Source organism: Mytilus californianus, unplaced genomic scaffold (assembly GCF_021869535.1).
Source record: "Mytilus californianus isolate M0D057914Y unplaced genomic scaffold, xbMytCali1.0.p SCAF_3, whole genome shotgun sequence".
NCBI lineage: Eukaryota > Metazoa > Mollusca > Bivalvia > Mytilida > Mytilidae > Mytilus > Mytilus californianus.
The window spans coordinates 2,557,517-2,570,889 of NW_026262679.1; the positions used below are offsets into that span (position 1 = coordinate 2,557,517).

At 31.1% G+C, this 13,373-nt stretch overlaps 1 protein-coding gene across 7 annotated transcripts in view; it reads left to right on the plus strand.

Moving 5' to 3' along the window:
- Positions 1-13,373, plus strand: part of LOC127733840 (myocyte-specific enhancer factor 2C-like) — a 93,191-nt gene that overhangs the window by 65,923 nt on the left and 13,895 nt on the right. For all 7 annotated transcript variants that reach the window (XM_052243244.1, XM_052243245.1, XM_052243246.1 and 4 more), the window contains one exon: positions 5,028-5,231. In XM_052243244.1, the coding sequence (XP_052099204.1) occupies positions 5,028-5,231 (204 nt within the window). The remainder of the gene's footprint in view (positions 1-5,027; positions 5,232-13,373) is intronic.

A 13,373-nucleotide genomic window follows, 5' to 3' on the forward strand; every position in this document is an offset into this window, starting at 1 on the left:
AGCTACAGTGCAATTTCCACAAATAGTGAGCTCAGCTTGTCAAAAAACATTGCAAATAAAAAAAAATAAAAATGGATGTGTTGTGATGAAGAAAATGTTAAAATTAATTGTGGTGGTATTACTGGAGAGGTAGTGGTCAGTCTAGTCATTAACATGATGTGTATTGGTCTCTTCTGTTTATAATCATTATTAAAAGGTTAAAGTAATTACTTGATCAGGATATTGATTAATTTTAATGTACTTTCCAATTAACACAATCAGGTTTAGTAATTTAGGTGTATTGATATACAGAAATTTGACACCAAGTTAGATAGGGTTAGTAATAGCTCAGTTAAGTACTATTTCATAATAAACATGCAAAATTAATGAACCACACTCTTTCATTATTGTATATCATGTTTGATATTGTCTGGCCATGTTTTTGACATGACTCTAAATCTATCATGAGAAATTTACAGGAACAATTAATTATTTCTTGTATGTTCTGTGTTACAATCCTAACAAAAAGTGGGAAACTTTCACCAACTTAATTTCCAAAATCTCTACCTATGAGTGTTAAGTAGCATGTCATAACAAAAGGTGCATAAAATAATTTAATGTAAAAATTAGATTAGAAAAAAATCTTAAGTCTATAAAATTGGTATCATAATTAGGAAAAACAATTCAGTTCAGTTCAATATTTAATGGTAAAGAACATGGCAGAGGTAAACTAAAAAAAATATTCAGTATCTATACAATACCTTAATAGACTGATTCACAACAACAATGTTATCAATAAATTATCAAGTCTAAGAGAGATTTGAAGGGTGATTTTTGTATTTGTTTGCTTTATTAACAATATCACTTTCTATTACAAGATGGATGTGAAATACCACTTTATTAAATTTCTGCAAGTTAAATCATACTCCTACCATAAATTCTAATGTTTCTGATAAAAATTTGGTAAATGGTTTAACAAATTTCTGTGTCCATCTTTCAAAGTGTTTAGTGACAAAATATTACATTCATTGAAGAGGTCGTTCATATCAACTAAAAAATGCATAAATAATGAGAAGAATTGTTTGTTTCCTTATTGAACTAAAGTTTAATGTATATTTAGAATGCAGAAGTTATATGTGTCAATATATATAAACAACTGTTGAAATAAACATTTTTGGGATTCTCTCAGTATAAAAAATAACTGCATCATTTGAATGAGTAGTCAGATTTGTAAATATAATCAATGAAAACACATAATGAGTTATGATACTTTTTGTTTTGGAAAATGATCAGATAATCCTAATCACAAGAGACCCGCTTAAATAACAAAGGATTACACTAGTAAGTATTATGTAGTTAAATCAGCTTAAAGTCTGTAGAAGTCAAAAGAGGTAATGTCCATTTGACTAATCAGAGAAGTGAAAATATAGAAAAGGGTGTTCCCCTGTCCAGCTCAAACATAAGCATGTATAATAGATTTACTTTGTTGACCATATGATTTGTAATCATTTTGGGTCAAAAATAAATTAACAAACTTCAAATTCTCACCAAATTTACATAGGTATTTCTGTTTTAAAGTCTTTACTGAAATACTCTTTAAGATGATAAGATCTAGAATCATGCTGCCACTTCATAGCATCTTCAACTGATTTTTGAACCATCTCTTATTATCATTTTCACTTTAACTATATATGCACAAGGTCTACATGTGTTTTTACAAGGTTATTAAACAGTAATTTTATAGAGGTGTTAAATCTCCTTCAACCTAGACATACACTGTATAAAAGAAAGTAGATTTATCCGGTCGTCATAATTATGTGATAGTATCTAACGGTTTCTCCATAATTGTAGGTTTTATATCGTGGGTGGACCATTTAAATTGTTACATAGAATTGTACCGTAGTTTGAGACCGTATGGGTCCACTGTATAATTGCACTGGTATCCTAATACAAGTGTAACTTAAGACAATCGAACCCTGTGACGTTTTGTTAAATCGTGACTGAAACGAAAATATGTTTGAAAGTTATATTGACTTCATAGCAAGTAAACAATAAAAAACAACTGCCATGGTTTTTCTGTTGAGATGTAACTAGGTTGTACTAGTAGTTAGATTACATAACAAGGTGTTTTCCCTTTCAAACTCTTATTTATTATGTAAGACCTATGTGTCATTGGTCAATATCAGAGCATTTCCTCATAATATTTCATCCTAAAAAATATAAAGCAGCATTCATTAAGAAGTTTGCCTTTTGGTAAAGTGACAATTAGCAGATTTTGGTGGCAATTGAAATGATTTATTTAGCTTTTGGTAAAGTGACTGTTTAATGACTTGAGTGGCATTTATAAAGTGGTTTGTCTGTAGGTAAAGTGACCTTTTACACAATCCTAAGCATTTCTTTAAAGGGTTTAACTGTGTAATGAGACCTGATTTACTGATGGCATTTGTTCAGTAGTTTGTCTTTACCTGAAGTGACTTTTTACTGGCTATGGTAGTTTGAATTTGTTAGGATGTGTTTCTAAGTGTAGATTATGTAAAATGTAAAAAGGGAAACAAGAATTACCATCTCTATGGTTTATTTTCCTGTAAATAAAAATAATCATTATAACCTCCTTAATTCCTCATTTCATGCAGGAAATTTTGTTATAGTTTTTAATCAACATAGATAGATATTTTCAAGTAGTTTGTACAGCAATAATTAACAATTTATGTTTCCAAATTTTATATTACATTTTGCCATATTTCCATACTTGTTATTGTTAGCATTAAGTGAACAATTTTCCTTCAAAAACTCGGTTTTTTTTTGGTAGAAAGAAGCCATTTGATGTATAGAAAAATACCTTGAAGAACCACAACTCTTATACAGAAGGGAGATAACTCTCATTTGGGGAACCACCATTTACATTAATTTCATAGTGACATTTAATGAATAAGATTTCAGATTTATTTTCCCAAAATCTTGAATGTACTGTCAACAGGCAGACACCCTTATTTGCATTTAATCAACCATTTCCTTAAAGATATATCCTTCAAGGGAGATACAGCCACCCCTATTCACATTTAATCAACCACTTCCTTAAAGATGTATCATTTAAGGGAGATACAGCCACCCCTATTTACATTTAATCAACCACTTCCTTAAAGATGTATCATTTAAGGGAGATACAACCACCCCTATTTTCATTTAATCAACCACTTCCTTAAAGATTTATCCTTCAAGGGAGATACAGCCATCCCTATTTACATTTAATCAACCACTTCCTTAAAGATTTATCCTTCAAGGGAGATACAGCCACCCCTATTTACATTTAATCAACCACTTCCTTAAAGCTGTATCATTTAAGGGAGATACAGCCACCCCTATTTACATTTAATCAACCACTTCCTTAAAGATGTATCATTTAAGGGAGATACAGCCATCCCTATTTACATTTAATCAACCACTTCCTTAAAGCTGTATCATTTAAGGGAGATACAGCCATCCCTATTTACATTTAATCAACCACTTCCTTAAAGCTGTATCATTTAAGGGAGATACAGCCATCCCTATTTACATTTAATCAACCACTTCCTTAAAGCTGTATCATTTAAGGGAGATACAGCCATCCCTATTTACATTTAATCAACCACTTCCTTAAAGCTGTATCATTTAAGGGAGATACAGCCATCCCTATTTACATTTAATCAGCCACTTCCTTAAAGATGTATCATATAAGGGAGATACAACCACCCCTATTTACATTTAATCAACCATGTATCCTTCAAGGGAGATAATCAGCCACCCTTATTTACATTTAATCAACCACTCCCTTAAAGATGTATCCTTCTAGGGAGATACAAATATTCTTCCAAATATAGTCTCAATAGTTTCAGTTTTAGCTATAATTGATTTACTTTTACATAAATTGTTATTTTATAGCTTTATTGATGAAAGCTGCTCTTGTTAGTGCAATATAAGTGACCCTAAGCCAATGTTGTTATCAATGTTTTATCAAGATTTGTTTATTTTAAACAGTTGGGCATCCATTACTTGTTTAATAAATTTGATATAATAAGAGTAAAAACAATAAGAGGATTGCCTACAAAAGGTTCTGCAGATTAACCCCCAAGGATTAGTTTTAAGGGGAGACATCTCACCAGAAACACTTTTAAAAGGTTTATATATATATATATTATACTAGTAAATGTAGAATTAAGTTATATAAAAGTTTGCTGAGCCTTTCTCCCCTCAGTCAGTCTAGTAAATACAATAATTATTAAGGGAAGGAAACCAACAGATGTCAGTCTTTAATTGACATGTCCATCAGAATTCCAGCATGTCCCTACCTATATATAGAACTGCATGACCACTATTAACATCTGCTTGGTTGCTAATTTCTACTGTTAACTGACATAATTGTAATAATAATTAAATATTGATTTATGCCATTCTTTTCATTTTCTGTAAATGCATTGGTGACAAAAGTGATTTGTATTCCCTCCTTCTGAAGTTTAGGATAAAGAGTTATTTTCAAGCCAAGCTGTCATCTGAAGTAAACATTAACACCATACATGAATTTTGTTGATCCTGTTTATGTATGTTTGGAGGAGAATATGCATCTATCTATGGGATTCAATTTTTAGATGAGACAGCAATCCATTGACACAAAGAATCTAAAGATATCTACATGGCATACTGTCTTAAACAAAAGATATCTACATGGCATACTGTCTTAAACAAAAGATATCTACATGGCATACTGTCTTAAACAAAATATATCTACATGGCATACTGTCTTAAACAAAAGATATCTACATGGCATACTGTCTTAAACAAAAGAAGGTCTCTATATAATATATGTCAAGCTCTAAATAGTCCTGAGTCTAATCATACCCAGGTTAAAAGAACCAGAAATTTGTTGTGTGTTTGGTATCAATTTGAATCCCCCCCTTTACACACACACACACAAAATGTGTTCAGCAGCATTAACTAAAGGTGACCTTCATGTTAGGTCTGATTGAGAAAATTACATTAGAGTTAAATTTTATGAAGATTATTTCTACTTTCAGGTGACATTTACCAAAAGAAAGTTTGGTCTAATGAAGAAAGCATATGAATTAAGTGTCCTGTGTGACTGTGAGATAGCCTTGATTATATTTAACAGTGCCAACAAGTTGTTTCAGTATGCCAGTACTGATATGGATAAAGTCCTCCTCAAGTACACAGAGTATAACGAACCTCATGAAAGTCGTACAAACAAAGACATTGTAGAGGTAGGATTTAAGATTTTAATAATGGCTTTTACCATTAAGCATAAAGGGCTCTTTTTTTGTTACTGTTAGTCTCAATTGAGTCTATTTTTACATAGTATTTGTAAGCTAGCAATAGCATCAAATGTTTAATGCTATTTGAACCAAAGTTTTTTAGTTAATGGTCATATAAGATACCCAAAACATTACCCCTCATTTAAACAAATGTTGTAATTTCAACAAATGTTTTTTTTAAAAAAGTATAATAACCATAGTTTTTTGTAAAAATAAAAATGTTAAATTCCCTATTACATGTATTTGTTAATTATGTGACTGGTTAAGTATTGCAATAATAAGAACTCACATTCTGATATCTTATACAGCTTTTCCTGAAATCGCAATAATTAATCTCAAATTTTGTTTTTTCATGTCAAAATCGCAATAATAAATGCTTGCAATTATTTCTGAAATGACTAATTTATGTTTGTTATGCCCCCGCGGTATTGAAGGGGGCATTTAGTTTTACCCTTGTCCGTCTACATTTGTATGTATGTCCGTCCGTACGTCCCAAAATTGGTTTCCGTTCTCTAACTTAAGTTTGCCTCAACCAAATGTTATGAAACTTATACACAATGCTTATTACCACAAAACACAGATCAAGTTTGGATTTTGGTGGCGTCACTTGAACCGTTCTAGAGTTATGCACCTTTACAAATGGAAAAATTGCTGAATTACATTTGCCCCAACTAAATGTTATGAAACTTATAAACAATGCTTATTACCACAAAACTCAGATCAAGTACAGATTTGGGAAGCTTCACTTTTACCGTTCTTGGGTTATGTCCCTTTATAATGTTATATGCAAGTGGGGGCATCATCTGTGTTCCATGGACACATTCCCCATTTATTTAATAATCAGTGGCAAATATTTCACATCGAAATTCAGTTTTAGAAATGTCTATTTTAACATGGAGAATGTATTATTGTCTTACCAATATTAGTAATAATCATCTGCAATATAATAGTTTTTTTTTGTAATAAAACATATGAGAAACATCCATTTAGATTTTGTCTTATGTAACACATACTATTCATGAGGAAAAAGATGTCAATGTATGTAACATCTGCTGGATGGTCATATTATAATCAAGATTGTCAGCTTGACATGTATAAGATAAAAAACTACTAAAGCAGAAAATGAAATCCCAATTAAAAAAAATATTTCAAAGAAATTTGTATTATTCAAAGTAGAATACATGTAACAGGTTTTATTTGATATTTTTGTATGTGTGTTGATTGAGTCCTTGATATTGAACATATTATAAACAGGTGTATAAGTAAATACACTTAGTACATCTACGTACATGAATACATTGTAAAAAATAAAATGTACAGGATGTCATAACACTTGTAAATCTATCTGAATCTTTGTGGTAATATAAGCTAAATTCAAGTGTTTTTAGATAGATTCAGAAATGATATAAGATAAAATTTTATATACATTTGAAGTGTAATAAGGTTAACCTAATTAAGACTATCAGTCAAATATTGAAAACTATAGGACACAGGATAGAAAATTCCTAGACAAATTTTTAAACATCTATCAGTTTTTTCCTTATGATATAGAGGTATAATGATGTCTTATATTGAGAGCAGACTGGGGATGATTTACTAGTGATAAGAGAACATGTTTATGAATCAGAATATTATCTTTCTCTTCCTACTTATGTTGGATTAAACAGAGATGTTTTACCTGAATATCATCTGATAGGATGAAGGTACATGTGGTCAGAAGACTGTAATAATTACCTATTATAATCTGTCTGGTATGTTATTAATACAAGTGTTCACCAGCATTTCCAATAGAGAGGTCTTCAGTTGGGATATTAACACCCTCAGAGTTCACACTCTATAGCTTAAAGTATTCTATTTTTACTGCTGCTGGCAACATACTCTAATTTTCTGACTTTTCTAGTTTCTACATTATCTGTCATGTTACATCATTTAAGGAAGTATCAAAAAGCTTTTTATTTAATATTCCTAAAACCATATTTCATTAGGTTTCAAAATTTCTTCTGTACAATTACATACTGCAATTTAATTTCCCAAAAACATTACAACAAAGACCATACTGATACCAGGAAAATTAAATATCACTAGTCACTTTTTACTTGTAGTATATGATGGATGTACTATTTTAGATTTAATGTTTCTAGAAATTAAGAAAGAAGGCAAACATTTCAAATGATTGATAATTAAAAAAAAACAGATAGTATGCTCTATTAAAAAATACATGTATGGAAAATATAATGTTTATCTGACTATATTTTATGGCAAGTAAGAATATTTAAGGATTCATTTGAAAAGAAATAAATGAAAAAAATAGCCAATTCATCACTTGAATTCTTACTATCTATGATGAGTTTGTTCTATACTGAACATGGATAACTGATTTAAATGTTCATTTCAAAACATGTTGCTATATAGTAATATATCTTGAAATTAAATAAAAATTCTGTCAATTTATATAGACTCTATGTTTCCTCATATTACCTCCCCAGAAAACCTGGTAATGAGCCAATTACAGCCTGTTTATAGGTATAAGTAATAGATTCTGGCATTTACCATGTCCAATAGTTCACCTATTATCTGATATTCAGTAATTAGTCCTGAAAATCTGCTTCATTTCATTAATTAAAAGTTCATTCTATATTCATTGTCATAACTGATGCTACATCTTGTCTCCTCGCTATCCTTTTTGGCATGAGGTTCCAGAAGGGAAACTAGGATCCATCTCTTCTTACGCTATATCTTGTCTCCTCTCTATCATTTTGGCATGAAGTTCCAGAAGGGGAACTAGGATACATCTCCTCTGATTCTACAGCTTGTTTTCTCCCTATCCTTTGGCATGAGGTTCCAGAAGGGAACTAGGTTCCATTTACTTTGATGTTACATCTTGTCTTCTTCCTATCCTTTTATATGAGGTTCCAGAATGGAACTAGGATCCATCTCCTATCAAAAACGCTTCTTGTCTGTCCCTTTCAGAAATACTATGGTATGCCCCTATTACAAATACTATGGCATACCCCTAACAGAAATACTGTGGCATGCTCCTATCAGAACAACAACAGCCTGAACCATGTAGAAACACTTCTGTCTGTATACTTTAGAAACAGTGCTGCTTATGCCTATCAGAAACACTACTGCCTTGACATATCACACATGTTTTCACTCCAGGCACTTTCCTCCTACCTAAATACCAGGTCACGTCTTACAAACATTGACATCAGTGTTCATCCCACTAACCTTGACATAAGGGCACTTTCCACAAAACCTTGACATCTGGGCACTTGTTGCCAACCTTAACATCAGGGCACTTTATGCAAAACCTTGACATCAGGGCACTTGTCACAAACCTGGCATCATGGCACTTGCTGACAACCTTAACATCAGGGCACTTTCCGCAAAACCTTGACATCATGACACTTGTTGCCAACCTTGACATCAGGGCACTTGTTGCCAACCTTGACATCAGGGCACTTGTCACAAACCTGGCATCATGGCACTTGTTGACAACCTTGACATCAGGGTACTTGTTGCCAACCTTGACATCATGGCACTTGTTTCCAACCTTGACATCGGTGTGTTGCTGTCAGCCTAGACATCCAGGCTCTAAATTACTAATAGTCCCAGAAACAAACTGAATGACTTGATGTTATCAGTAAATTTGTTTAATCAAGTTCTGGGAATTCTGTCATGTTTTGTAAACAGAAATCAAATGATTTGTCATAGCAATCTACAGGCCATGGGAATTATTACAACATTGTCTAAAAGTAATAATCTGCTTGTCAAAATGTATGGATGGAAGATACTTTTTTCTCATTTGAATTATGGACATACTCATATAAAGGTATCACAAATTATTTGTGTATGCAGTGACAACCATTTATTTTTCAGCTTGCCTGCGGGGTTTTATTTGGATTCAGGATTTAGGAATTTCTTGTCTTTATTTAAATTTTATTACATCATCACTCTTGTTATTTGAATGTAATTTACTTTATAAAGGACTGATTGATAAGTATCAAAGAATGATAGATATGACTTTAGGTTACTTCCTTAAATACAAGCACATGCATTTCAAGCACATTTACTCAAGTGTTTTTTTTTTATTTTACGAGTTAATGAGCCTGTTCAAACTAAGGTTTATTGAGTGAGGTTTGTTTTATTTGGCATTTATATGGATTGAAATGGTCTTTAACTAAGGGAGTATGTATATAATATTCATTCCCTGTTCATGTTGAGCAAAATAATGGCAGTGATAATCTTCAATGAAACCATTGATGAGCCAAGGTTTGACTTCATTAATGCTTTGTAAAGAAAAAGCACACTCCATCAATTTAATCATTATTTTTCTTTCAAAATTACCAGTCACCTTAGACCAAAAGCATTTGACTTTAATTTAAGCCACTACTATACCAAATGATAAACTAATAGAAAAAACCGCTGTGACAGCCAATGGTGGAAGGCTTTGGTTAACACCACTACATGATAACATGAATATAAAACATATGATTGCTCATTTTGCAATAACTGAAGATGTCAGTACACCTGGTGATTTAATTGTCTTGATAAACTCTATGTCTCATCACATAATTATCTTTTCTGCTAGGGAATATAAGCACTCATTAAATAATGCAACAAATGCTTGTCAAATTTTATGCAGACAAAAATCTGCATTCCAATATATAAAGTGATATAGGATGTATATATCAGATATCTGGCAATGAGAAACACATTCATTGAATGTTTGTAAACAAAAACCTTCATGAATGAAAATTACATAGTAAAAAGAATTTTAGGAAAGACCAGAAATAGATACCTTAATATAACCATATATTAATCTTAAAATAAAACAACTTTGTGTCTACATAACCTGGGGAACATTTCAAAGGTATGTGTATCTCTTATGTCAGTTTGACTTGAAGTTTTGCCAAATGTTGAAAAACATGTTTACTTGATAAATGAATAAAACAGCAAATAAATCATATTGTGGTAAAAATTGCTTGGATTGTTTGGATTAAAATATGTAATCAGAAACAAGTATGAATAGATCCATTCTTAAAAGATTTATAAAATTCACTTATCAGCTTCTTACACGATATATTCCATTTTCACATGATGAAGGATTGTTTGAGACAGTCCCCCATTGTGAGACATGAGAAGAGCTGTTTCTATATTGATCTCAACCAAAAATAGACAGACCACAAGAGTACCTTGAAGTACAGAAATATCTGGCAGCTTAGTCAAATTATCTCTGTAATCAGTGTAAATATTGACTTTTCTCCCAGTTCTCACAGTCTTGGCTGATAAACTTTCAGGTAAAATCAGACGTTCTAGAGAAATAAAAGCTGATGTCTATCAGCAACCAGGGGAATGATTGTGTAACAAACCTTAAATAAGAAAATGTACCAATCAGCTATCGCTGTTGTTAACTTTTAGTTGTAAAAAAGATTGATACATGACTAACCAGAAAAGGTAGTTAATGTCAAAATAGTTCAGTTTTCTATTTCCTCTTCTCAATTTTTGGATTATTTGTCCCTCCTTCCTTAATGCCAAACATATCATTTCTATGCCCCTACCATAGGCGATGGGGGCATTAAGTGTTACTCTTGACCATCTGTCTTTCCGTCTGTCCATCCCATTTTCATTGCAAAGCTTGAGCAGGGGTATTCATGTCCTCAGACACATTCTTCTTTTATCTAAAATGAATTCCTCCAATTGTCCAGTCTGTTTGACAATCTGGTTGGAACATGAGATTTTTTCATGTAATTAAAAGTCATCACGAGAAGTTTTAACTTTTTGGACTTTTTAATCGGTAATGTAACTTATTGAATGGCAGCAATGCTTGTTCTTTGTATAAGAGTGCAAAAGGACTGTAAAATTATTCATTACTCGGGGTCAGAGATCAACAATATATAGGCTTTAATGACTCAAGTGTGAACTATAAAAAAATATTTTACAGATTTTATTATAGTCTATGTCAAGGTGTAACTTTAATGTTTATCTGTCATACTTTATGGATAAATTGACAGTTTCGATGCCTGATTGACAGACAAGAATGATGTCATATCTGTGATTAATGTTTCTGTGTATTCATTTTTCATTTTTCAATATGTCTGTGCATTGGTTATGCCCCTTTACTTAATGATTCTTGTCTATCCATGAAAGTATTATATTCATTTTAAACTTCTCTAAGATTAAAATTTGTCCCTTAAAATTTTTGACTCTTTAGCAATGAGACTTTTATTTTTACATGATAAAATATCAAGGATTACTTTTGTCAATTACATTTGATTTATGTATAGAGAATATTTCTCCTCATTGCATACATTAAATTTTATAATTAATCTTATACTTATATTGATTTATTGCCTTTTTGGTGTCTGTTTGAGGTAACAGTTTATTTGTTGATAGAAGGAAGCAATAGTTTTCTTGTCAGTTTGGTACAACATTTAAAACTAGTTTTAGGATGATAGTTTATACAGTATACATTGATTTATAATTAATACCAGCTGTTAGTGATAGTCCTTTGCTAACTTTATTAAGAGTGAAGATGAACCTATAAATGTCTTTATGAACCAAAGTATTTAAAAGTACATTCACCTCTCCCACAAAATTTGAATAAAATTTTATTTTGAACATATTTTTTAATGCTTTCTGGTTCATGAAAATGAAATTCATTTAAATTGTAGATCTATAGTTTAAAATCTTAGGACCAAGTAATTCTGTGTTTGTATCAAATTGATTAAGATTTCTGGAGACATGAAGATTTGCTGTTGATTTTGATCAATGCAATTTTATAGTTGATTTTTAGGTCAAACCTTTATAATATGATGTCAACACATAAACCCTTTTCATATATATAGGTTTATATATATTTTATTGAATAACGCTCGATTACCTCATGTCCCATAAATTGATCTCGGTGCAGAATAGGAAGCTGTTCACGATGACACATGTTATGGTGACTTAGTTACAGATCAACAATATCCTACACGAGGACATCTTGTAGAGGACCTAGGAACTTGGCTTTCATTATAAATTAAAAAATGTTTGTTCACCCTTGAAATGAAAAATCTTTAGATTGAATGATAAGTACTTTTGATGCTTGTTTAAGTTCATTGACAATGAAACACAAAAGACTTGCACTTAGATTTTATTTAAACTTTTAGTTCAGAATTTTGCTTATTAAGTATAATATTGAGATAATGGAATTTCCCAGTTAAAAGTATGATACTAAACATCCGTTTCATACAAGTCGATCAGAATGATGTTTATCTTTGGTTTTTAAACCAATATTAACTTAAGAATACAGAACAAATATATTCCTTTGTATAATGGCTGAGTTATTGTTGATAAAATTTGTAAGGTTGTAAAATACTGTATAGTTTGACCAATTGAATTATCTGGGACTGTTTAGGTGAATGTAAGTCCAAATAAACCCTCTAAGGTGACAATATCTATTGACATTAAGTCAAGGTATAAAATAAAATGATGAAAAATTGATAAATTATGACTTAAGCACGCCATAGAAATTTTTTTTTTTTCTCTAAATTCCCAATATTTTCAACAAATAAAAAAAAAATTATGAATACAATAGTACACAACTGATAAAGTCTCTCCCAAAGGCAAAGGAAATGTCTTTTGCCATCATAGAAACAGAATTAAGATATTAACATTAAATACTATACAACAGAAAGGAAAAGAAATCTATCTGTCTACATAAATGTTGATCAGAAATCTTGGAATAAATATTTTTTGCCGATAACAGGTGACCTCATTGGCAATTGCTGCAAAAATATATCAGAGCATTTACATGCTCAAAGGAAGTCATGAATTTCTGTTGATAAAAACTTCCAAGGTATTGAGAATAATCAGATGTAATTTTTCGCAAGGAGTTTGCTTTCATTAATTTCGTGAATCAGATAAAATCACGAAAATATACGCTTGCTTTCGTAAATTTCATCTTTAAGGTAGATAAGAGCCATGGACAAGAAACATATGAAAATAAAACCTTGGGAATTGGTTTGAACTTTTAAATTGCAAAATTTAATCTCTGCAAAAATAAACCATTTTACAGTATTTAATTAATTCTGACTGAGCGTT